This window comes from Lates calcarifer, linkage group LG16_LG22, assembly GCF_001640805.2.
Source record: "Lates calcarifer isolate ASB-BC8 linkage group LG16_LG22, TLL_Latcal_v3, whole genome shotgun sequence".
NCBI lineage: Eukaryota > Metazoa > Chordata > Actinopteri > Centropomidae > Lates > Lates calcarifer.
Window position 1 is genome coordinate 5,972,487 of NC_066848.1, and position 25,342 is coordinate 5,997,828.

The 25,342-nt window shown below is 39.5% G+C and overlaps 1 protein-coding gene and 3 long non-coding RNA genes across 6 annotated transcripts in view; 1 reads left to right on the forward strand and 3 right to left on the reverse strand.

Annotated features, from left to right (window-relative positions):
* slc35f3b (solute carrier family 35 member F3b) overlaps positions 1–25,342 on the forward strand; it is a 46,225-nt gene that overhangs the window by 1,513 nt on the left and 19,370 nt on the right. The window contains exon 1 of one of the 3 annotated variants that reach the window (XM_018693236.2): positions 22,559–23,207. The exons of 1 other annotated variant lie outside the window; for it this stretch is intronic. In XM_018693236.2, the coding sequence (XP_018548752.1) occupies positions 23,078–23,207 (130 nt within the window). In that variant the 5' untranslated portion in view covers positions 22,559–23,077. Of the gene's footprint in view, positions 1–22,558; positions 23,208–25,342 lie in introns of those variants that run through there. One more of the 3 variants, XM_018693235.2, reaches the window with a different exon arrangement.
* Positions 2,501–5,541, reverse strand: LOC108894544 (uncharacterized). Its single transcript, XR_001962836.2, has 3 exons — positions 5,346–5,541; positions 4,316–4,428; positions 2,501–2,562 (listed from the first exon to the last, which is right to left on the reverse strand). It is a non-coding gene; the product is annotated as an uncharacterized LOC108894544 (long non-coding RNA).
* On the reverse strand, positions 5,544–8,021 carry LOC127143393 (uncharacterized). The gene is made up of 3 exons (XR_007814765.1): positions 7,813–8,021; positions 6,725–6,772; positions 5,544–5,980 (listed from the first exon to the last, which is right to left on the reverse strand). It is a non-coding gene; the product is annotated as an uncharacterized LOC127143393 (long non-coding RNA).
* LOC127143394 (uncharacterized) lies at positions 17,092–19,654 on the reverse strand. The gene is made up of 3 exons (XR_007814766.1): positions 19,576–19,654; positions 17,456–17,499; positions 17,092–17,149 (listed from the first exon to the last, which is right to left on the reverse strand). It is a non-coding gene; the product is annotated as an uncharacterized LOC127143394 (long non-coding RNA).

Here is a 25,342-nt window from a genome sequence, read left to right on the forward strand (position 1 = left end):
AAACACTTGATTTCAGATAACATCAGAGTGTTGATGACAATTAAAAAGTGCTCTTCAATCATCACTGTGTTTTTGAGGGTGCAGCTTGATAGTGTGCTGTAACTGACATGGTTAGATGCTTCATGGAGGTGGATGGGGGTAGAAAACATGTTAAATAACTCCATGTGAAAGTATAAGGTATATTACTCCACATAACCTATGGGCAAGCATTTGTAGGTGTCATATTGTTACTGTGAGAGTTTACTGAATGATGTGAATCACATTTTTGCATTGTTTTACCAACAAGAGGCAAAATTAGACATTTTGCACTCTGATGTGTCCCACTTGAATCCTAGCACTCAACTTGTTTCTATCCATCCTCATCCTCCTTTTACATTAACCTAAATTTAATGTTAAAGCAAAAGGAGAGCTCATAAAGTCACAAGTCACCATGATGCTGTCAATCTTCATCATCATTATCATTGAATCTCATTTCCCCGACTCTGAAAATTAGTTGCTAAAGCATCATTGTTGCTTTGGGTTGCCACACACAAAGGAGCTAATGTTTGCTTCGCTGCAGCTCGTTGGCCTCGGAGTCAGACAGTAGGAATGTTGCTTGGAGCGATTGATTCTTTGAAGATAAAAGTTGCCAATGTAGCATTTATTTCCGTCTCTCATTTTCTGTCTCTGTATCACTTCCGTTGATTTGCATCATGTTTCTGTGTGCAGCATTTAATGGCTGAGCTGCAACTGCTGCTGTTCCTGGCTGGATGATGCGATGGATTACAGTCTTGCTTCACTCACACTGTGACTTCATCTGGGATTCTCTGTCTTGCTGTGGTGGTGTCAGGACAAATCACAGTCTTAACAACTGTCAGTCTTTGGTTCTTTTGTTTGTTATTGCTGCTCAGATGCGAATACATTCAGGAAGGTTTTGCTGGTGGACGACTGTTAGCTGGCAGCTGGTGGCAAATTTAGTAAATTTCATATGAGAGCCTGAATTATTAAACAGCTGCAAGGCTACTTGAAAATTCATAGGCCTATACCTAACATCTGAACACTGCACATTTTGTAGGACAACTGCTGTTGAGATCTGAATTTGTCTGTATTTATTTTGTGGCTACTGATGCTACTGGTGGCAGAGGAAGTGATAGTCATGTAAGGTGGAATATTTCACTGTAGCCTGATTAAAAGGGGAGTCATGTGCTAACCATGAAATCATTTGTATTGTAGTAAGATGAGGGATACATGTCCATTTTAATGTGATAAAAAAATATACATGTAATATTTTACACTGTCTCCTGTGGGGCCCCTGGCTGAAGAAACAGTAGTCAAATACTTTACACTTGTTTGTGTGTGTTCCTGGATTTTCTTCTGTCCTTATATAAATATTTTAATAATGTGGACTGGGGAATCAGGTTACTCCAGCCCTGAAATCAAAATTCATTGTGATTTGTGCACTTGCTTCTAAGAACTGATTCAACCAACTCATTATTCTCTATATAACTGCTGTTTTCCATTTAACTGCCTGATTATAATAGCTGTTGTGGAACAGATTTAATAAGTATTTCTTGTTAGAGTGGGTTGTGTTTTTATTAAACTAAATGCGCGTTATGACTTAAGTGTCCATTGTTCTAAAAACACATAAAAGACATTCTAATCCAATGAGAAAAATGGTAGTTTGCGCATGACAGTCATATTGTGAACAAAATATTTCATGATGAGTTTCACTGTTGCATAAGACATTTGTCTGTGTGCATGGCCATCAGGGGAAATGTCACTTTTCAGTTAATTGATGTCCCATTTTGCCATCCAGGAAACATTGGGTTCATCCAGCTTGCTCCTGTTTCTAACAAATCAAACCTAGAGCAAAACTGAAATATGCCATGTTCCAAATCAACACAGCTCTCAGCTCCTTCTGGCCCACCTAGTTGCAGCTGTGCTTCGTGGCGACAGAAGTCCCACTAGTCGCACATTGCACACAATTGCATGCCATGTGTTCAGTCCACAACCCCCTCCAACACACACAACCTGACTACACAGGATCCGGTGATAGAAAGCAATGGCTAATGGCTAAAGAGTGGCAGGCTGGTGCTGAAGGCAGCCAATTTCAAGTGAGGTGGGAGGCTGAGTGCTTCTCAGTAGAGTGCAAATAGATGCCTGTTTGTCTCATTTACCACCAACCTTTCCAAACTGGCACATGTGCTCTTTCACACAGGAGTAGGCAGAGCAAGAGAAAAGTGGAGCTTGTAGTAGACCGTGACTGAGGCTGAGGATGAAAGGTGACAGTGTGACTTAGCTTTTCTTCGTGACTTAATGGATCTTCTTAATATCCTGAATATGAGATGACAGGGATTGCAAACATGCAGGATGCTGTCATTGCCTTCTGAGTCTAACTGCATGTGTAACAGAGCCAAACACAACATGAAAACCTTGCTCATTTATCACACCTGCCTGCCATCAGTGGCATACATGTAAACTAAAAGCAGAATTAAGCAAGAGTATTGTGTACTCACCATGTACCAGCAATATCTTCTGTTTGATTCTTGTCTCAGACATACATGGCATCTCTCTTCTCTCTTTCTGTGCATTGGAATAGATTGATACATTTAGCCAAAATGCCAGTAATCAATTATCTTCTCAGTGCAAATAAACAAATTATTACATATACCCTGCCTGAGGGAAAAACACTTTTACTCCACTTTGAAAATGGCCATAGATGGAGGGATTGATGTCTGTATCAAAGAAAAGGTCACTAGAGAAAGGTTACTGGAGAGAATATATTAAGCTACAACATTTTCTCTCAATTTGTCTTTAATATCTAACATTTTTTCTTTTCTCTTACTCTCTTACTAATATGTACTTATAGGTTCAATCAAAGACGCAGTTAACTGACAACTTAGAGTGAAGAAAGATTTAGACTTTCCCTGGTCAGCCCTGACATAAAGTGGCCGAGCAACAGCAGTGCTGCAGAAACTCTGACATATATCTCATTTATCTCCATTCACCCGAGGGGGATTACTTTGCTGGATTCAAATCAAATATTATCTTATATAACACACTGACATTACAAATTAATGAAACATAAATTAATGATTTTTTTCCCTAAATAAATTGACTTTGATATCTCTGCTGCAGGTTACAAGGGAACTCTCATACTGGAAAAAATGGAAAGTAAAAACCTCTTTTTAAATTGAGAATGATTAGTGATCAGATTTTTTGCCTGAGGAGTCCTCATGACACATGACACAAAAACATTTTAGCTCAAATGACACCACTTAACATCATCTTGAATTGAATGTTTTAAGGCATTGAAATTCACGTAGATGCTTTAAAAAAAAGAAGTTTCTCTCAGATATGCAGGAGGAATATGAAAAAGATTCTACCCATGGCACATTAGGAGAACCTAAAACTGTTTTTCTTTCTTTTAATTCAAAAATTCCTACAATGAGTGCTGGTTGCCAACCGCTGGCTTAAGTATTATTTACAAATGTATTCATGAAAGCTGGAGTTTGTTGTTTTCCTCACAGAGGGACTCTAGGCATGATTTAAGTCTATGGACAAATTCAGACTGAAAAGCTTGTTTTACTCCTGAGCCTCATAGAAAGAAATGGTGTTCTCTAAGATAAGGCCTTCCCTTTGTCTGTGAAATTGTCCCTTTGGGTTTGTCAAGTTCCACTGAGAAGTGAGACATTTGTCAGACAAACAGACTTTGTTCTTTTCCTAATTTACTCGCACTATCTATCACAAATGTAGCATCCCCTCTGGTGCAAATTTAGAGCTTCACGAGGCATGAAATGAGGTTGGATTCTATTTTGAGCTCCGGGTTTTGGCATGGTGAGACGCAACAGTGGAGCAGGTTGGAGAGAGCCAATGTGCTCATGTCCACGTTCACTGCTGGCAGTAACAGGACAGCTGGAAGGGACGGGCATGGTATGGGCCGACTGTGACTGGTAACGAGAATGACTCCTTTCAACTCAGGGATAGTTTATGCGGATGCACGCTCTCACTTGCTCAGCTCCTTACAGATCTAGCTTGAGGGTTGGGAAAGGTGCTCTGGGAAATGTAGTCAATCACTAGCTGAAAAAGAAGTTAATGAGGGAGGTTGAAGAAAGTGAGTGCCCGTAAGATATGTCCCAGACTGATTATCTGCAACAAAGTAAGTGTGTGAAATTTTCCTTTAAATCTTTAGCCTTGCCATTATTTACCTGGTGTGTAAATGGCATGTAGAAAGATAAATTCATTGATTCAGCATGTGGAAAAAAAGTGTTCTATCCTCTAGTTCTCTGTGCCATGTAACTTGATTACAGTGTGTATTAAATGAAACCTCTCCAACCTTGATCCACTTCCTCCACATCTGTAGCTTTTGTTCAAGCCAAGTGACAGCACACACAGTACGGGCTCGAGTCCTGTCATGTCGGCTGATGTTCAGTCAAAGGGCAGAATCATCTGCGTATGTAAACAGAGTCACTGTTAATGCTCATATTTGTGCATGTCATCCACAAAGAGACAGCAAAAAGAGATAAAATAAACTGAGACAACAACTGTACAGTATTTAGGTAAACAACTGAAAAGCCTGCAGAGTTTCATCTCTATACTGCTCTTCATTCCCTATGCATGCATTTTTAAAACACTGCTACATGTTTTAGTGATATGCATAACATACAACCTACTAAAAAAAATCATACACCCAGAGGATTTGGACATCATGATATATTTAATATTTTATGGAAATGGGTTTTATGACAGTGGGACACATATTTATGAGATATGGGTAGATACCACACCCATATGGTTGGTTCATGCCAACATCTACCATGTTGCCTGAATGGGATTATTCAGCCATACAGTTATTTTCACTTGTTGGTATTTATGTATCAATAACCATTGAGTCTTTACTGTTCACCAGAGGAGCTAATGTATCACCTCTGGAGGGGTGCAAGTACAAAAGCAGCAAATTATCCTGCCTCAGCTCTCAGTCATCCAAAGAGAGAAAATCAGCACTGAAAGGAACAAGCACACAATTCAGTGCAAGAGACTTTTCAGAAGGTGTCTTTAGAGCTCATCCTGATTTAAAACAAAGTAGGTATAAATTCAGTTGGCCCAGTAACAGGACACTATTCTTAATTTGGTTCACATGTTTAAAGATCCAGTCCTTAAATCATTTTCCCACTGGGTTCAAAAACACTGTTTGAGATGAACGTTTCTAGTTCCACATTCTGTCCGAGCAGTACAAGTAAAGCTCCTTTGAACAAGTGTATTTTAGGCTTCTTTTTTTTTTTTTACCATCTCCAGTACAGTAGAAGCAGCTTCTGTTGCGTAACATCACATGTATAATTGAGAGGGACACATAGATCATCACACACCTGCTCCTGAAGTCCTGCTTGCTCTCAGTGTACTGGAGGAGCTGCAAAATCAGCTATATCGCTTTGAAGAGGAAAATCTCCTGTCTTCTCTGTTTCAGCTGCTCGTCTTTGCTCTCCATGTCATTCAAATGGTGGAGATGAGCATGGATAGAGGGACAGATGAAGGAGAGCAAATGGTATCACCAATTCAGCAGGCTTAAAGCAGTATTGTGGAAAAAAATATATGGATATTTCTTAGAGGACCCATTTCTTGCGGAGGGGCACTTTGCTTGATGGAAAGCAGAGTGGTAAATATACTGCATGCATGAACTTGTGGAGCATCTGTATACCTTACGCAATATTTAAGACAACTGGCTGTTAGTTCTTAGTGCTTGTGTTTCTCAGAATTAATCCTGAAGACAGCCATGCTAACTGAATTACAGCTGTAGTGCTGGGTGCTCAGTGCTCAGTCTTCCTTGTAATGGAAATGCTGCCAGTTTAATGCCAAATCCTGTCTTGCTGTCATCCCTTTCTCCTCCTCACTCCTTTTATCTGCTGTTAATTAGAAGTTGTGAAGTGATGACTCCTACCTCAGCGTAATTAATCCAGGGTCTGCTGTGGCCATCATTGTCTGTGTTGGCCACAGAAGAGCAGTGCTTGGGAACAGGAAGAGCAAAGTGTAAATGGGGCTGTGCAAGTAATTAGGAGGCTTATTTGGTCATCTTGATGGGGGAGGATGAGTATTGTAGCACTGATACACACAAACACAAGGCTTAATCAACTGCTGTAAAGTTCACATTTGGACTCCCTTTTTCCCCTAGTTTACATCTTGCTCAAGCGTGCAACTTTAAATATATTTTTGTGTATACTTGTTCTGCTTTTAGCGGTTACAACAGTGTGAGCAGACATCACTGCCATAACAGAAGAAAATGGTCCAAAAAAGAGATAAGACTGCATTTTTGACACTCGCATCTGTGCCAAATGTCAAGAGTAAAAGTGCCGAAGAATAAAAAAAGAAACAAAAGTCAGCTCTATCTATATCCCAGTCCTATAGTTTTAGCATTGGTTTGGGAGAAAAGTGTTGCATCAACTGACCTAGATATAAAAAGTTGGGCACTGCTGTCACATCCCTGTGCCTTTCTCCTATTTGAGAGAGTAATCTTACCCTTTTCCATTTCAAATTTTCAATCACACTGAACTCTCAGAAAAAAATTAAGCCTCCTTTACCTTTTCTGCCAGTTTTGCATATCCCATCACCACCATATTGCCCTCCATATTCTATATCCCCAGAGCAATATGTAGTGTTGGTGCAAGCCCCAGTGTGTGACCGACAGCTGACCCTCTCACTGCATTCAGGCCTGAGATGCTATGTAGAGGCCAACACTGCAGGTGTTACTCACGCTTCCATGATAGCTGATTCAGATGGTGTTCCAATTAGAGAAGTAAGGCTGCAGTTTGAAAACACAAGACAGTACAGAAGTTGTTTAGTAACTAATTAGTTTGCTTTTCTTGTGCAGTACAGTACAGAGTGACATGTTCAAGCTGCATTAAACCACATTTTTATATTGGATCAAATTACTGTTTGTGTCTCAAATTAGATAGTTTTGTTAGTACACTTACATGCAGTACAGTGTGAAGACAGCATTTAATGAGGTAATGACATATGTGCTCATATTTTTTGATGGACTCAACATTGTAAATGTTTTTTTTTTTTTTTTTTACTGCACTGCAAGATTTGCTGCTGGCTGGTGATTCTCATTAGTTAACGGAAAGATCATATCAGTGTGCTTTGTATACTTTGAACAGCTTAACAACCATGTAACCTACATGACTGTTACATTTATATCACATCCTTTGTACAATCCATTAATCATACAGCCCTTCTATTTTGATTAAGTCAATAGTGATCAAAATTAGTCAGTTTACTACCAACAATTCAGAACACAAGGCAGTAAACATGTGTGAATAAAAATACTGTGTACTGTCTCCCTCCCCTGGGGTCTACACTCTCCTCATCTGCATTAGTGACTCATGTTGTCCAGATGCTGACAGTAAAGAGAGGATGACTAATTCTTCAAACGTTGATTCATGTTTGTTTTAAACCTGATACTTTGTCCCTGAGGCTAAATGGAAAAAGAGAAACAAATTTGTGAAATGTTCCAATTGCATGAAGTGGACATTTTTACAAGTCATGGCTGATTACATTCATTTTATGTTTATGCTTTGATTTATGTAAGGGAAAGTTATTATCATGCTTGATTGTATTGTCAGTAAACTGTGTGTTCCTTGATAGATGATTACACTGATTGGGTTTTTTCCCTGATTAGTGTGAAACCAGAAAAATCACTCGTCTAAAGCAGTGCCTTAAGTAACTGTCATGGCAGTCATGTTTATATTCAGCAAACTGCAAGAATATTACAATGTATTATCACAGAGACTCTAAGACCAGGTGATAATGATGGCAAAACAATATAACAAAAAGGCTTACTAGATGGAGATGGAGAAGTTGAAGATCCAAAGAAGGCAGTACAACACAGGAAAACAAATCCATCAAGGAGCAACAAGGAATCCAAGGAACAGGAAGCTGTGACTGCAGGGCTGATTGGGGAAGTGGGAACAGGTGAGGGGAAGAGACACTGGAGGGAAAAACACAGGAAACAAAACCTTAACAGACACAACAAGAAAAGTAATTTCAAAATAAAACTGGAAATATCTAAAGAGTATTGAGAGTCACATACATCGTGATCATCATGTATGGAATATATGATGGACACCGGCTGTGCATTTGATTACCCAGAGAGAACAAATGCTCTCATTTTCAGGGCTTTTCTGCTTTTGCATCAAACCTTAGTCTTACTTTTTTATTTTCATAGCTTACATATACAATATACTGTGGATTGATTTGACATTGTACCTGGTTTGATGAATGAGGTGAAAGAGAGAGTAAAACAACTCAAAACTGACAAACAATGCAGCCACTGACCCCCTGACATTGACTGCTGTGTTGCACGACACAGCATCATTTTACCATACCAGCAGGCATCACAGGCCTGGATTATTACATACGGTCCAGATAAAAGACTTTGCTGGTAGCAGAGATGCACAAAACCACAGCCACGCATATTTTCCCCTTAGCAAGTCTCCTCCATATACAACTGTTTTCTTTATTCAGGTGTCCCATGATTTTCCACAGGTCCTTTATGTACAGAAAATTATAGATAAAAAAAATATTATAATATTGATAATATAATATTACAGTTGCAAGTACGGTTTGGTTTTCTACCAGGACCCTCTTTGATGATGCACTATTATTATCTTCTATTCATCCCTGCTTCTTTTATATATACTCTATGATCCCTGCACAGTCATGCAACATCTGCTCACGCCACCTTTTTTATTTCACAGACTCACTGTCTGTTTTCCTTTGTCTGACTGGCATTTCTTAATTAGCCTACTGTATGTGTGACCGAATCTTTGCAACAGGGCAAGAGCTGCAACACCATTGATCAGCTCATCTGCTACATAGTCCTGAACCTAAATCTATTCCAGTCTCATTCTCTTAGCCCTTGTTTACCTGTACTCTTTGTCTCAGTCACTTTCCTTTTCAAGGCAAAATGGGTAGGGACATGGACAGGAGCAGAAAAAATAAAGTGAGCTCAGCATGTGACACTTGAGATTAATTTGGAGAGGGTCTCTGTTTTCTGAGGCAAGGGAGAAACAAAAAGAGCAGCCATGCATGGTGTTTAGAGAATAGCTCAGCTTTATTTTGTCCAGTGTTTGCTTACTTATCAGAATTTGAGAATTTATCTCTCAGTGGTCCTGACACTGCTGAACTGTTGAAGAAATACTATTTTCTGAGGTAATGGTGGGGGGGTGGGGGGTTGAGAAAGGCTGTGATGGTGCTGCCTGGGGCAAACCAGCAGGGGGAAAACAGTACAGTTAAGCCTCCAGGATACTGTGCTTGGTGTTACCATTGGAGGATCAGATATATTCTCTCACCAAGCTTCCATGCTGTTATTGTGAATCACTCTTCATCATTTTTTTTGTCACTGACAAAAACTGGGGACATTTTGGGAAATACACTTATTCACTTTCTCGCCTAGATTTAGATGAAAAGATCACTACCATTGGTCAGTAAATATGAATCTACAGCCAGTAGATCTAGTCCTTATATAACTGCAGGTGATTGTTTTCACACAGTTTTTGTATCCCCCATTTTGAGTCTTTATGCTAAACTAAGTTAACTGGTTGCTGGCAGCAGCTTCATAGTGGCATCATGTTTTCATTTAACTTTAGACAAGACAGAGTAAGCATTTTCCCAAAATGGCAAACTGTTCTTTTCAGTAGGTGGTGTGTTTCCTGATATGATGCTGATGGTGTACACACACACACACTACTGTAAATGTGTGAGAGCAAGTTGCATCCAGAGAGAAGTAACAGAAGCCACACAAAGTCTGAACAGATCTGTCAGACACAGGAGATTAGGCTTAGAAAAACAACAACAGGAGGACTAACAGGATGAATCTACCTCTGTATGATAGAGACCCCCATACTGCCTCTGTGGTGTGTACAGGCTGTGATATACCAGCTAATTGGTGTCTCTGGAGTTAAAAACATCACTGGGGAATGTTTGACAGCTGATCCCTTTTGCCTGATGTTGTTCAAAGGGGAATAATCCTCAATGAACACTGTGCGCTCTCTGTATTTAATCTTGTTTTTTCATCGTTTTTTTTTAATTTTTTTTTTAGAAAACTTATTTTTTGTTTTTATGAGCTAATTAGAATCAGATTTAATTCATCTAGATAGGAATTTGTAGAACAACCAGCTGATAGGTATCAGTAGTTCAAATCGTAAGGTTGGAGATGGTTAATTGAAATAGATAAGATTAAAGAGCGGATATAAATTCTATTTGTAATTTCACATCAGAATCACATTTGTCAGCAGTACACTGTTGCTTAGCTAAGTCGCTCAATCTCTTATTCCATCTCATAGATTATTGGTGTGCTTGCAGAAGTATCACTAATGACTGTGAGAGTGTAAGCAGTCGATTTACTTTGGAATTCAAAACCCATTAGCAAGTGCATCCGACTCTCTGGTTCCTCACTGCATGGAGAATTCCATAAATAGTGAACAATAGCACCATGTAAGCATGGAGAACTCCCCAGATGATGAGTTTTCATGAGCCCTGACTGTCGTAGATCAAAAGTACTTTAAAGTCTCAATGCAGTACATCACAAACTGTTGAAGATGATGAGCAGGACACGACTTAAAAGATATTTCATGTTCCTTTTCTTATGCATTCTTTCAAAGCTCACTAACTGTCAGAGTTTATTTTTGAACAAGATTTACTACAACACAAAAATGCAAGCACATTTTAGGTTTTCAGCAGTTTTATATATTCCTCTAAAAGACTGAGTAAAGATGGACAGTAAATGTCATTGTTTCGTCATTTTTCATTACAATCACATCATGAGCTGATGATATTGAAAATTGTGTAAGTGTTTAATGTGACCAGTAATACACATGTAGCTAGATAATGACATGATTGTATTGAAAAAATATAGGCCTCCAACTAAAAACTTTTCATTATTTTCATTATCAATGAATCTGCAATTAGTTAATCTCCTGAAACCTGACATGACGTCTTCAATCTTCAACCAAAAGAGACTCCATTTACTGTCATGTAACACAAAGAAAAGACAAACAAAATCTTCACATTTAAGAAGCTGGAACTAAGGAATAGTTGGTGCTTTTAAAAAATGACTTAAATAACAAATCAGTGATGAAAATTGTTGCAAATTAAGTGTCTGTTGATCAACTGTGGGGAATTGCCTTAGGCTTTAAATGACTCAAATAATTAATTCCTCATAAAACAGTTAGTGATAAATATTTTGTCAAGTAAAAGAGAAATCAACCAGTCATTTCAGCTCAAACATGTTCATTAATGTGATGATGGTTTTAACTTTATCTCTGGTTTAGGTTTTCCAGCTGTGCACATTTGAATAGAGGAAGGATAAAGAACTACCCACTTCATTTTACACTTGTTTCATCAGAAGGTTTTGGTGTCACATGGTCTTACAGGAGTCTTCCCAGCCCCAGACCCAGAAAATTTTCTGTGAGAAAATCTCTTGTGCAGCTTAAAATGAGAATTTAATTTAAGTATTAAAACAAGTGGTCTGAGCTGTGATGGGGCTATAGTCTGTTGGTGTGAGTTGTGATAGCCGAGGGAGTGACTCTTCCCCATGCATGTCACTATAAGTCATTATTATAACCCCCAGCCCCCAGCCTACAAAGTATTCAACGTGGGTCAGGAAATCAGGCAATTAAAGGAGCTGTGGATATGGATGAGAGCCGACAGCCAATGGAGGAGTGCAGAAGGAGCCAGGAAGGCTTGAACCTCCTCTCCCCCTCAGGGAGCTGACTGGTCCACATCCCTCAGCCCACTACATGTACAGAACAACCACTTAATCACAATGCTTATTCAAATCAAGCCAATGCACAGGCCTCCATTTGTCCAAGCACTTACTATGCACAATCACTCCACACTTTAAGGGCAGTACTCAGAGATCTGTTTATGACTGAAAATTGTATTAAGCATTTAAAAGCTTTGATTACTGTGTTTTCTCTCCAGTGGCTGCCAAAAATGTGCACTTTAAAGAGTGGTTTGGCTGTCTATTCACCCAAAATAAACATGGGTACAGTGAGAATATATTACATTCAATATTAGTATAATTTATCAGGGAAGATTGCAGTGTTTATAGTAGGTTATTGAGTTCATTATATTATGTATTGTAAATAAGAGTTTCAAGTTTCTTCATGCTCACAGCTTTTAATGGCTGATTTTATATACTAACTAAATGGTGCGAATAGTCTGAAAGACAAGAAAAGCCTCAGATGTAGAGCACCTCTCTCCTTTTCTTCGGTGTGAATTCAGGGTAATTACTGTGGAAAATGGAGTATGATTTCAGGTGACATTTGCCGCCCATCTTGCTTACACACCACAGAGAGGAGACTTCCCTATAATGAGAACTGGTCTTATTGGAATGATAAATTGCCTCATTTTTGGCAGCCAAAAAAGAAAACAGCGCTTCCATATAACCCTATGCACAAGCGTACAAAGCTGTGCATTTACAGCTTTGAGAATGCAAGGGCATCAAGTTCTATTTTTGTCCAACACTGACTGCTCACTGTTTGCCCGGGTGCTCACACTGTTTGAGGTTGAGAAGTGGAGATGGAGGAGAGAAAGAGTATGAATTTTACACTGCTGACAGCACACGCACACACACACAAACACACACCTGCTCCTGGCCTTTTGAAGGGCCTCCAACCACCTGCTGTGGTGGATGGAAAGATAGGTTCACTGGTGATGAGAAACCAGTTTGATTAGTGTTGAAAGCAACCTGGCATCCAATCCGAACACTTCAAAGATAGAAACCAACAGTTCTGAAGCTTAATGATAATGTGGTTATACAGATCAGAATTAACCTCTTGTTCTGCCATTCCTCCCTCATGAGAAAGACTTTTATATTGTTGCTGCTGCAGCTGCCAACTGTATTTAACTTCTAGTTTTTTTTTTGTGGTGTTTGAACCTATTCCCTAGCTTTGAATTATTTACCACAAAAGGAAGAGTCCTATGCCCAATTTTTGTCAGTCTGCCAGCCTCAATTATGTTCGAGCAAAATGATTCATATCACCAAATCTCTGTATAATTGAGGTGCAGTGTCTCAGGTGTATTATTTTTACTGTTATTCATCTGTGCACAGGATGTTCATAGTTCTGTTAGCAGTCTCCATGGCACCCTGTGTAACAAAGATGGAGATTAGTTGAATAGAGACAGTCAGGCTGTTTCTGCAGGAGGAGTGAGTGAAAGGGGGCAACAGGTCCAACCTCCACAGCAGGATTCAGGCTCAAATAATATTTTTTTCATATGTTCTTTAGGTGCTTCAGTGACGAGTTACAGTATTGGCCTGGCAGGTAGTGAGGGTGTCTCCAAACAAAGATTTGATCTCCTGCATTGCCAAATGGGTTGAAGCATAAATAACTCCTCATTCCTCCAACTAGAGAGGGGGAAAAGAAGCTTTGCAGCCTGGGGTATCAATAAAACTATATCAAAAATTCAGAGAAGAAAAGAAATTCAGTGGAGCCAGGTTGAAATTCACATTTGAGATTGCTAGTCATGTTAATTAATCTTCATTAACTGCCTGGATGCAAAATAACCTGCATTGCCCTAGTACATGAAAGCTGCTTCATACTGTGAAATATTTAGACACATCTCTGTGTACCCTCAAATATACAGAGGGCAAATCTGAGACAAAATCACATCAACACTTCCTGAAAAAGACTTAAAATTGAATTGACTCAATCATCACAGACAATGATATATTAAGTTATATTCATAATTCCATCATCCATTATCTATACTGCTTATCCTTAAGGGTCACAGAAGCCATATTCAGGTATATACAAATTTGTCTGTCTGCCATGTGTTTTGATGGTGAGTTTTAACTTGTCACTGCTGCTAGAAGTTGTCAGTATCTGGGATATGTCATGATTTTTGAGATTGTTCCCTCTGGCAGTTTAAAGGATAAAGCTGGGAATATGCTGTATCTTTCTTAACAAGATACTAACCCATGAGAAGACCAAAACCAACCAACAAAGTGTATTATCCAAGTATTATCTGTGTATCCAAAGCCTGATGTGTATTAAAGCCATGGATTGATTAAAAAAATAAAAAATAAAAAACTTCAGTGCTCAGCTGATTTAGGAAATGATTTGGCCTATCTTGAACATGAAAATGCAAATTTGATGGCCATTTTTAAAGATATACATTTTCAGTCAAAGGTTTTGGTTTTTTATGGGAGTTGCTCCAAGAACAGTTTTATACATGATTTGGTGTCTTTGGCTTTTAAAACTTGAAAATCCTGAGACAATTATCCTTGAGATAAATACAACTAATTGTATTCAGCCTAATATGGCTGTGTTTTTATCAGTTAGTTAGTTAGTGGTTAAAATTATTTTCTATTATATATTTTCATTTTTGGAAACCCACTGTACATGGCTGCTAATGGAGTTGTCAGTGCTTTTTCAGGTCACTCTGGACTCACTGTACCCTTTTGTCACCTCACTATGAGGGATGTACCTTGAAAAGAAAATGCCAGATCAAAAATGGGAGTGAGTGCCTCACAATGTGACAGAGCTCTAACAAAGGAAAAGAAAGAGGGGAGAAAGTGAGAAGTGATCACAAAGAGCTGCCATGCTGTTTGTGATTAGTTTTCATCTGTGTGTGTGTGTGTGTGTGTGTGTGTGTGTGTGTGTGTGTGTGTGTACTGTAGTGGTGTGTTCATCAAGGCTCTTTCAGTGTGGTTGTGTGCTTCTAAATGTGTATGTTCGTTTTTATTTAAGTGTACTGTTGTCCCACTTTCAGCTTCACTGCTGGGCTGTAGTTTGATTTCTTGGTCGTTTTTCATCCCAACCCTGAGCAGGTGACAAATTTTCATCACTGAGTACATGTGGTCACAGTGCCCCCTACAGGCACAATGGAGGCTCTGCAGTGTCAGGACATTGCCACCACAGGTGTGGCAGTAATTGGTGTCACATCAAGACTGCATGTGTTACATGAATGACTAACATATATTTCCATTTTTTGGATTATGCACTAATCTCTAAGCAAAATAAGATATAATAGATACAGTTACATGTTTTGGGGTTGATCAATGAATTACTCTGTGCTCTGACAGAAGTACATAACAGGAATAAAATGCACAAAACTTTTGCTCTATTTATAAAAAAATGCTTTGTAGTAGAATGGAAAAGATTATAGTACATGTTAGAAATTCATGCCCACGTTTTTCATGCTCAGGTAATAGCCTGATCTAAATGCAAGTGCAGAGAGAAGCTTTTGGAAAGCTTATGCTGCTCCATAATTACAGCAATTGAGAACAATTTGAATAATGTTAAGCACAGTGAGATAAGTGCAGCTCTGAATGTTAAAAATGCATTAAATGCAAAGTGAACACTGGACAGGTGCAATATAAAAATCTAAGTTAAAACCTACAATATTACACATCCTAAACTTGACATTATTCAGGCTGTATCTCCTGTGCAATAAATCTTGAAGGCCGAATAGTCATACTGTAGCTCAACAACAGAGGGAGCAAGCACCATTTGTTGGAGAGAAAATCTCTTCCTCTGTAGATTATCTCCAAAGGGAAACTTCTCTCTTTAACCACCAGCTGGGGAGCTTCTTTAAAAGAGAGTGAAAAGGAGTTACCTAGCTTCCTCAAGGGAAATGTGACAAATAGAATCATACAAACGTTGGGGCAACCAGGGTTAACTTCCTCAAAACCAGTACAGTCTTGCTGGAACCTGGCTAATAAAATTTCCCTGAATAAATAAAACACTAAATGTGTATGTGCTGTATATAGAAAAATAATGCCTACAAAAAGTTCTTAGAGAAGACATTATGTTGAGACCTCTGCCTCTGGAGCAACAGCTGGCATAGGACTGATATTTAGCAAGGACTTTATTCCTCAACTGACACTACAACCCATAAAACAAGAGACTAAGGAATGTCATCAAGGAAATCATACTAAAAGGAGCATGTGGTGATTATGGCTGTACCTCTGTCACGTTTACTGCATTCAGTGTAGGCACCACTGTCCACATGTCTCACAGTGCTCAAAACCAAAACCTCAGGGCCTGCCCACACATCCTGACCACAGATGAAACTTTTCCATATCACATGTTGCAGCTCTGAAGCAACTTTAATTGGAAAGGAGAAATGCACTGTCAGGGATTGATTCCTCTGGTGGGATGTAAATTTAATGGAGAATCACTCCTCCTGATTAAGCGTGGGCCACCGGTTAGAGTGCGATTATAAGCGCCATCGCTAGGTGTTACAACTTGATGGCATTAAGTAGATGCTGCTGGACTTTATTAGCTATGGTTGTAATTAAGAGGAAGTCCCACATTACTTTAAAGTGGCAGCCAGCTCTTACGGTCTGCCTTTGAAACAACACTGTTTTAAGTGGAAGGTGGTTATAAGCTCTCTTACCTGTGCAGCCCTCTTAGAAACAAGTGCCCAGTTAGACTGTTCATTTGTGTTTGTGTAAGATAGCACATGCATTATAGTGCATGTATGTAATCTAGTTAGTCAAATATTTGACAATTAATCAGCAGCACTTTTGATAATTGAATAATTCTATTTAAGTCACTTTTTAAACCAAAACAATCAAGAATCCACTGGTGGCAGCTTCTCAATTAAAAAAGATATGAGACTAAAGAGATCTGCATAACCACAAATCATGGTAGACAGCAGACCAGACCTTAATTATGGGGAGGTCCTTGGAGCTGACTGACAGTGTTCATTCCATCACATGCTTTCATACTGCGTTTTTCCTGTGGAGAAGATATATTACAATGATTCACAGAGGTATTGATTTCCCCAGGCAAGGGATTGATTTGCAAGACTCATTAAAAATCATTTTGAAGCATACATGTTCAGAGGAAAGTCTCTTGATTACAAAAACCTTCAGCCTATATTTTAATGCATGTACTCTTTAACAGTATTGGAGTTGTGTCATTTACAATATGACAGCATTTTTAAGTATAAGGTTTTGAAATGAAAGATCAGTGTAAGTGTGGGCCACTGTGTATCCCCTGCAATGTAACTAAAATGGAAAAAGTGTTTTGGCAACTATTTTCTCCCTCCTACCCCAGGGAACCATGCTGAGGCCATTAATCCAATAAACCACTGTAGGTTGCTGTACCTTGACAGCAGCTTGCCTCCACAGATGAGCTGTGTCTGCTCTGAAGATGTATAGGGCCTAGGAAGAGGGAAAGTTAATTTGACTTGACCTTTCTGGTACTTGAAACAAGCTGTTATTTAGAACTCTATGCCACAACCCCCCCACCCCCCCACTTCCTTTCTCACGCCCTGGGAGTTGTTATTAAGTGTGAGGGCAGCGAGACAGACTCCTCTTCAGTTTTGTAATGAACCCCCAGCTCTTGTGTTTACAGCTCCACTACCTGTTTTCCATGCTAAGCAAGTGCCAGAGGTGACCTGGACTGGAACTATAGGACTGGAACAGTGGAGGGAGAGATGGCTCAGAGAAGATCAAAAATTCACTTACTTTTTTCTTGAGAGAAACAAACTGAAATCCTCTGTTGAGGTTATCTAAAAGAGAACAGTGCCAATATTTGATATTAATATTAATCACTGCACCATTAAAATTCATAGTGATATTAAAATTAAATGACCTGTTTTTTGTGTACACAATCTCATATGCATTGCTCACAATGCAAAAATTGATGTGATATTTTTTGATGAACCAGGAAAAGTTTGTAAAAACTATCCTAACAAACAAACAAAAAACAATCAAGCTAGTTCATTATTTACAGTGCCATCGTGCAACAATATTAAGAGTCTACAGCCATGCTAGCATCTCAGTGAACAAAATGCTAACTTAAGCATGCTAACATGCACACAATGATGACAATGTGTGATGATGTTTATCCTGTTCACCATCTAAGTTAAATGAGTTCAATGTACAAAGATGATTGGACACAGATGACAAATTTGAATTCTTCATTGCAAAAGTCAGTGAATTTCAGCCTCTGGTGACTGTGAATATCTCCAAAAACTTTCATGGCAATCCATCCAATAGTTGTTGAAACTTTTCAGTGTGGCTGACGTTGCCATCACCACACTGCTAGTACCGCTAATACCATAGCAGCATTTTATTGTTATCTTTGTCTGATTGGTAATGGAAATCTATAATGCTGTAGTTTTGTGCAAATTTTTATTCATTGAACGTGTCCCTCCTGGCCAGATCATCCAAAATGTAATGACTGTTCTAATAAGTTTTGTGATTGATTCTGGTTTATGGCAACACAAATGTTAAGTGAATAAATCCAACTTTTGCTCTGTGAAAGTAAAAAAAAATATGACACCACTTGCTCTTCTGATCGTGTGGCCAGGAGTGCAAGCTTCAAGCTTCCTTACTTTCAGCAGTGTAAGGATTACATACAAGTAGTTGTTATTGGTGTTAGACAAGGAATTGATTTGTATTAAATCAGGATTCACTGTGTCATTGGCTAGTAAATGCCAATAACAAATCTTAATGTTCTGTCAAAGAGGCAACTACAACAGTTCTGATAGTCTACACCAAACAGATGCTGTACACAAATTAATCCCAGCACATTTACTCACATTGGCACTATTGGTTCATTTAGATCCAACAGCAAGAAATCATTTACTCTTACTCACACCTTTTAGCACTTTTAGTCAATCATCTAACACTATCAAGTGCCCTGTGCTGTCTGATCTGCAGCTGAAGCACTTTTATGCATAATCAATAAAATAGATTTTCAGACCACCTCGTTTTCCTTTTTCCCCATCCCGCTCTGTAGGATTACAGTAACCAACTGATTTGTAATTGTGGAAGTGATGAATACAAGCTTGTGCAGCTTTTGGTGGGATCTCTAGATGAAGTTTGTGTAACTTCCAATTAGTTAACCTTTTTATGAATTAATTATAGTACACATCCTTACTCTTGAGCTCTGTGATCTGAACGTTCCCCATTTGTTTTGTTGTACATGTAAGCAGCATGGCTTTACAGATGCAATACCAGTTGATTGGTCCACCACTTTGTGTTAGGACTGAAATATCTTGACATGTAAAATAAATGTGATTATTATTGCCTGTGTAGGCAGTTTAAAGCTGACTGGGCCACAGAACTTCTAGCTACTGCACATTTAAACACTAGGATCCAAGAGCCATTTAACCATTTAATTGGTGAAGGGATAATGGATGGATGATTTTCCTGCACAATAGACAAACATAATCAATATACTGACATACATACCATAATTAAGAATAACAAACAAAAAGTACTTAAGTTAATGCACCCACTGAGGAAGAAACAATCTCTCTCAACTTTGTCAGGGTCCCATACATAGAAAACAAAGCAAATATGGGATAACAATATCAAACCACGTCTTCCCCCTCTAAATTTAAACAGTTGCAGTTCTTACAGGGTTTAACTTCTTATGACACAAGGAAGAACAAGTGGCTCCAACTCAATTCTCTTACTCAGGGGTAGATGTATAAAACAGCACCAAATATTTGGAAACAGTTAGGGAGTCAAAAACACACATTAAATCGTAATGGAAAAGATGCAGAAATAATACAAAGGACATAAGAGTAAATCATGTCAAACAAGTGGCAGAAAATTACAGCAAACAAACTTACTGGTGGCAGCATGGTCGCAAACAAAGGGATTTGACCTGAACACACCCAGCTGTTATATAACCTCCCCTTCCTTTAACTCCTCCCCTGTGGGCTGACAGGTACAACTGTCTGTCCACTCCTGGCCTCACAGAAGACACACTCAAGCATGTAAGTTTGAGATTCTTAAACAACTACCATTGGAGGAACTGGCACAACATTTGCATTGATGTTCTGATGTTCTTTCATGTGGAAATAGTAATGGCAATTGTACTTGTTGTTTCCATATTCCCAATTTCTAACAATAATTTTTCCTTTAACTCTCAAATTCAGGTCAACTTTTCCATCAAATACATTTCCTAAGCAATATCAAGCCATTACTCTCTTCCTGTGGGATCAGCCTCACACTAATGTCTTGTTCTAGCTTTTTTTGCTGGCTATCTATCCCTCTCTTATACAGCTATCGTAATGTCTTTTACAGTTGCATTTATTTTTTCCCAGAAAAAACTTTATGTGAAGCATTGCCATGTTTGGTACATTATAGCAGCACTGGGTATTTGACCTGGAAAATGGTTCCTATGTCTTCCCTCATTATTCAGCATGAACATTTAAGAGAAATGCAGGCCTCTCTTTGGAGCACACTAGAACATTCAATCACCTCTCGTTCCAGATCTGCTTCCATCAGTCTCTGGGCAGAAATAAGGATTCAGAAGGCTTTGCTGATGTAGGGACCTCAAAGGATTTGGCTTTTTACACTTATTTATTGCTCATGCACACTTGTCCCTATTCATATACAGTGTGTGAATGTGTGTTAGAGAGAGAACGTTGTCATGTGGTGTCTTAGACTGGTTTGATCCTCCTCCGTGTTCGCAGATAAAAGTCTATGAGTCACTGACTGGGATCTTTTGATGATCTCACCCGCTCCACCTATTTCCACCGCCCTGTCTTTTCTATCAATAATAGCGAGTGCTCTCTGACTGAATCTTCATGTTCTTACCATACTAAGCTACTGAAAATTGACAACATTAGTTCCCAAAGACAGCTGGCAGCTGCAGAGCCCAAATGGGACTCACGCAGACACACACACACAAAAACCTGGAATCTTTCACTGTGACACACAACAATGTAACTCATAGGTGACATGTTTATAGTGTTTATCCATCAAACATCCTGTTCTACCCTTTTAGTTAATTCACTGTGACTTCTTGCACTTCATCCATTAGCTCCTATCCGCTCTTCCTGACGTTTCCCATTTTCAAACCCAAACAAGAGGAGTGGGAAGCAATGGAAAATAGTAAAGGATCCAGTGGATTTTGTTGCTGAGGGATGTCAGAATGGGTCTGGGCAGAGTGTTTTTAGAGCTCCCTGTCCTAGTTAGGCAGGGCAGGGGATTCTTGCCTGAGTGTGAGGTAGAGTCTAAGCGGTGAATTATTCAGTGCAGCTTCCTTTAGGCATGCTCATACTCAGCGGCTTTCACACACTGTATGCAGCATGAGCCACTGCAGCCACACATATCTGTAAAGACATTAAAGCAGGGTCACAGGGACAGCAGAGGCATTCTCAGATCAATACTGAGCAGTTCAATTTGTACCACTGACAGCAATCTGTTTTCCTCCGGTGTATTATCTGTTTGTGTATAATGGCTTCTCAGGAGTAAAACACAAGTGACATGTGGGATGACATGATGATGATACACAGAGAGGGTATTAGACACAATTTCAGTTGACCGGCAGCGTGTTGGACAGCTCTCAGTTTTAAAGTGTTATGAAACTCAATGTGAAGCTCCGAATTGTCACTTCAGCTTTCAAAACCAATTTCTGCCGTTGGTAGACAGAGCTTGCAGACGAGAGTCATGGGACACTCAACATTGTGTTCAACACCTCTTATTCACCTCATAGATGAGCCTGAAAATGTTACCCACTTCAAAGCTTCAAAGAACAACTTGAACTATGATGACACTGGCAAACTCAAACACAGGATATGCACACAGTTTATTGCTGCTGGGTTTGATTGTATTCAATGTATTTACATACTAAAATGACCTCCATATTTCTATATCAGTTTTTATTCTTAGAGGGGGAGTCTGTCATTCCCAGGCTGTATTCACAGGAGATGATGTAGCATGTAATCCTGCAATAGTGTCTGTCAGAGCTGTATATTGCAAACTGAACATTTACCAGTGTTACCTACAGAGCAATATGATTGCTTGGCTGCACTGGAAACAGATACACCAAGTAGCTGCTCAGTGACTTTATGTTGTAGTTTTAAGCTTTTACTGCCAGTAATCATGGGTATCACCAGAGAACCAAGGACTGAAATCTTAAGGAATATTAATTATATCTCAGTCTATCTGAAACTATAGTGTGCATGTTATCTTTGAAATAGGGGGGTTGATTTGATGGAAGATGGACTTTTTGTATGAGAATAGCAGATTTCATATTCTCGGGTATCATCAAAAGCACAAAACCCAAGAGTTAAGAAATGATCTCTAAGCACCATAAACTGGGTTTTTAAAAAATAATTGTGGATAATAATCTCTGTTCAACTAGTACATAAAATTATATAGATGATTATTAACTCAACAAAAAACACGTCAAGTAATGTAATAATGAAGAGCTGTATCAACTTGAAGACATTTTCAGGAAATATTTTACAACCAGCACTTTGGTTATTCTTCACAGTTTCTGGGCTAATTTCTGATTATATGAAGAACCTTAAAGGCAGTTCACGGAGGCTACAAGTGAAACTCGATAGAGGACAGAGGATAGATAGACTGAGGATCAGAAACACGAAAACACAAAGCCGATCAATAGCCTGGATTACAGAATGGGGTTTGGGGACTTTAAATGAGCCTTAATTGCGGGGATTCCACGCGCTCCCCCGGTACAAAATAAAGATTAATTCGTTTCATTATATTTTTATTCACTATAAACCGCTACAGTTAGAGTGTTCATGGGCTAAACATCCCCCACACCGCCCTCTCATTTCAACTGTATGAGTCCCATCATATCTGTCACATGGTCCATTTATAGCCCAGTTTGCCTGCACGCTGCCAGGTCAGTGCCTATACGTCCAGTCAGTCCCATGCAGAGCTGTGTTAGCCCAGGAGGGACCACGGCCACGGGGGGTCAGGGAGGACAGCCAGGCACGATTCCTTCGGGACAGGGGGTGGTAGGTGGTGGGAGGCGGCTGTGATGCTGTAAGGGGGGCTGATGGATGTGTGACGCTGGCGAATTGCAGCAATTATCAAACTGTACGTGCGGAGAGACCAGCCAGGACGCACTGGATACAGCAGATTTGGGGAGGGAAGGCAAAGTGGAGGCAGGGGGTGGGGGGATACGACAGAGGTAGAAAAAAAAGAAAGAAAAACATCAACAGGGAGTTGGATGGATTCAAGGGGACAGAGAGCAGGAGACCGGCTCTAGAAACATCAAGGGTCCCATCAAGTGGTCTGGTGTCTGCACCAAATCAGCTTCAGGGATGTAGTCGAAGCGGTTTAGAGCTCAGCCCATACGAGCTCATCATCATGAAGAAACACTCCGCAAGGGTTGCCCCGTTGTCCGCCTGCAACAGTCCGGTGCTCACCCTCACCAAAGTGGAAGGTAGGGAGAGTTCATATCCATTTAGACCGCCTGCAAACCCGCAAACTGGGGCTGGTGTTTTCTGCCTGTTGGGTTGCCTCACAGAATACTCTAAATTTAGAAGCATCCTTCTGTTAATCTGATAGAGAGAGGATTTCAGCTGAAATGTTTTCTCTAAAGGCTGCCCACGTATTTCATTCAAGACCGCTCGCTTTTTAAGACAGGGATCAACTTTAGAAAATCTGACTGCGAGCGAGATAAGACAACAGGGGAAACAGCCAAGCGCGTAACTTACAGTCAAATCTGAGATGCAACACTTATGCAAATCGGACAGAATCCTAATTCATTTTCTGCACAATAAATGCAGCCAAATGCACTCGGAATTGAATTGCATTATGCATTTAATATTTTCTGTAATGGTGTGATTTTGCTGAAAACCCCAAAATAAAGCCCGAATTAGACCTGTATTGTCTAAATTACTATGTTATTGACGCATTGATTATTTATTTATTTATTTGGATTCATGCTGGCCTGATGGACACTGTGCTAAATATACTGGTCCTTAGGGAGGGTCTTAAGTTGTTATTGCAGCAGGGATTCCCCTCACACTACCCTCCACCCATCACTGCCTGCAAGAGTCACAGCTAAAATACCAGAACATCACGCCAGAGCAGCTGGGACATGAACCCAGCAGTAAACATGTTAATGGCTCCTGTAAATGCTCTGTCAGACTGGTTCTTCAGTCTGTCTCCCATGGCCTCATTACATGGGGTGTCCCTGCTTTGCTGCTTTGTCTGAGAGTCCCTCTGATCTTCAGGAGCACAATTAGGTTTTCCTGTCAGCATCATTAAGGGACAACTCCTCTCTGATTCCTTGCATGTATGGTGTATTGATGCCCTGTGTGTGTGTGTGTGTGTGTGTGTGTGTGTATTGCTGCATTGCTCTCAACACACCTGTCCTGACGTCTTCAACAAGTATAGTGTTGTAGCTCTCCTCCTGGCTGTACAGTACGCCTCTTCTTATGTACTCCTCAGCCTCATGCTTGTGCAAAGGAGCGGCGTTTTGCATTTTTTAATCTACCCCTCAGCACAGAGGACTGCTGAAGTCCTGGCATAAGCACAGAACACTGAATTGGCTGCTGATTTCACAGCACCAGTATTAATGCCTTGCATCTGAAGTAATCCCTTGGACATTTGCATCTCTCTGGCGACCTAAAGAAGAAATAAGGATTAAATTCAATTAATTAAACATTTGTGCACAAACTTTCATTCTTAGCATACACTTATCTCTGTAACTTCAAATATTATTATATATTACATTTTTACATGATTTGAATACACATACTCATCACATGGCACATGAAAATAGTCCTAAGAGCTAATGACTAATTATGTTAAGTGAAGGCTGCTGGTAGCTGTACTTTGTGCAGTGCGGTAAGGTAGTGCTCAAATAAACTCTGATGGTGACTGATCAACTTGGGAAACCACAGGAAGTAGAGCTAATTTACCAAAATGTCATTACAGCCTCTAAAAAAGCCATTCTCAAGTAACATTTGTTACTCATGAAGACGATAACATAAACACTTGTGAAACTCCTCACTTCTCACACTCTGTTAAAGTATTTTTTTACCAAAACCTGAGCTACAGAGCTTGCTGACTAAGACCTGTCAGTGAAGCTTAACTCTATCTACGCTTCAGTTGTTTGGGAATTCACAACAATCTTTTATCAATCTTATTAATGTGAAAAAGAAAACAGAAAATGCTTCATTATCCATAATTTATGACTAGACCAGCTGCTAGAATATGAATGAGTAATTTTCATGCTGTTGTATATGGGCACTGCAGAAATCTATCAAATTAACTAGCATGATGCAGTAGCTGTTAAAACTGTGTTGCATATATTCAGTCAGTGTAAGGCTGCCAAAGATTTTAAGCTTATTTGAGTGAATGTCAGCTCAAAATATTTTATTTTCAGAATAACTGAGATGGCAGGCTGTTATGTGACAAGCTTCTATATACAGAATTAACAAAAGCTATGCTGTGACACAAGGCTGTGGATAGAGAAAGGGTTGTAAATGTGAGTGTGTGTGTGTTTGTGTTGGGGGGGGTGATAGAGTATTGTAAATTGTTGAAGGGAGTCAAAGCTGTAGAGTTTATGATGTGAACGTTCGGCTCCCTGTTTCAGCAGCTGCTTTGAAGAAAGAAGGGAAT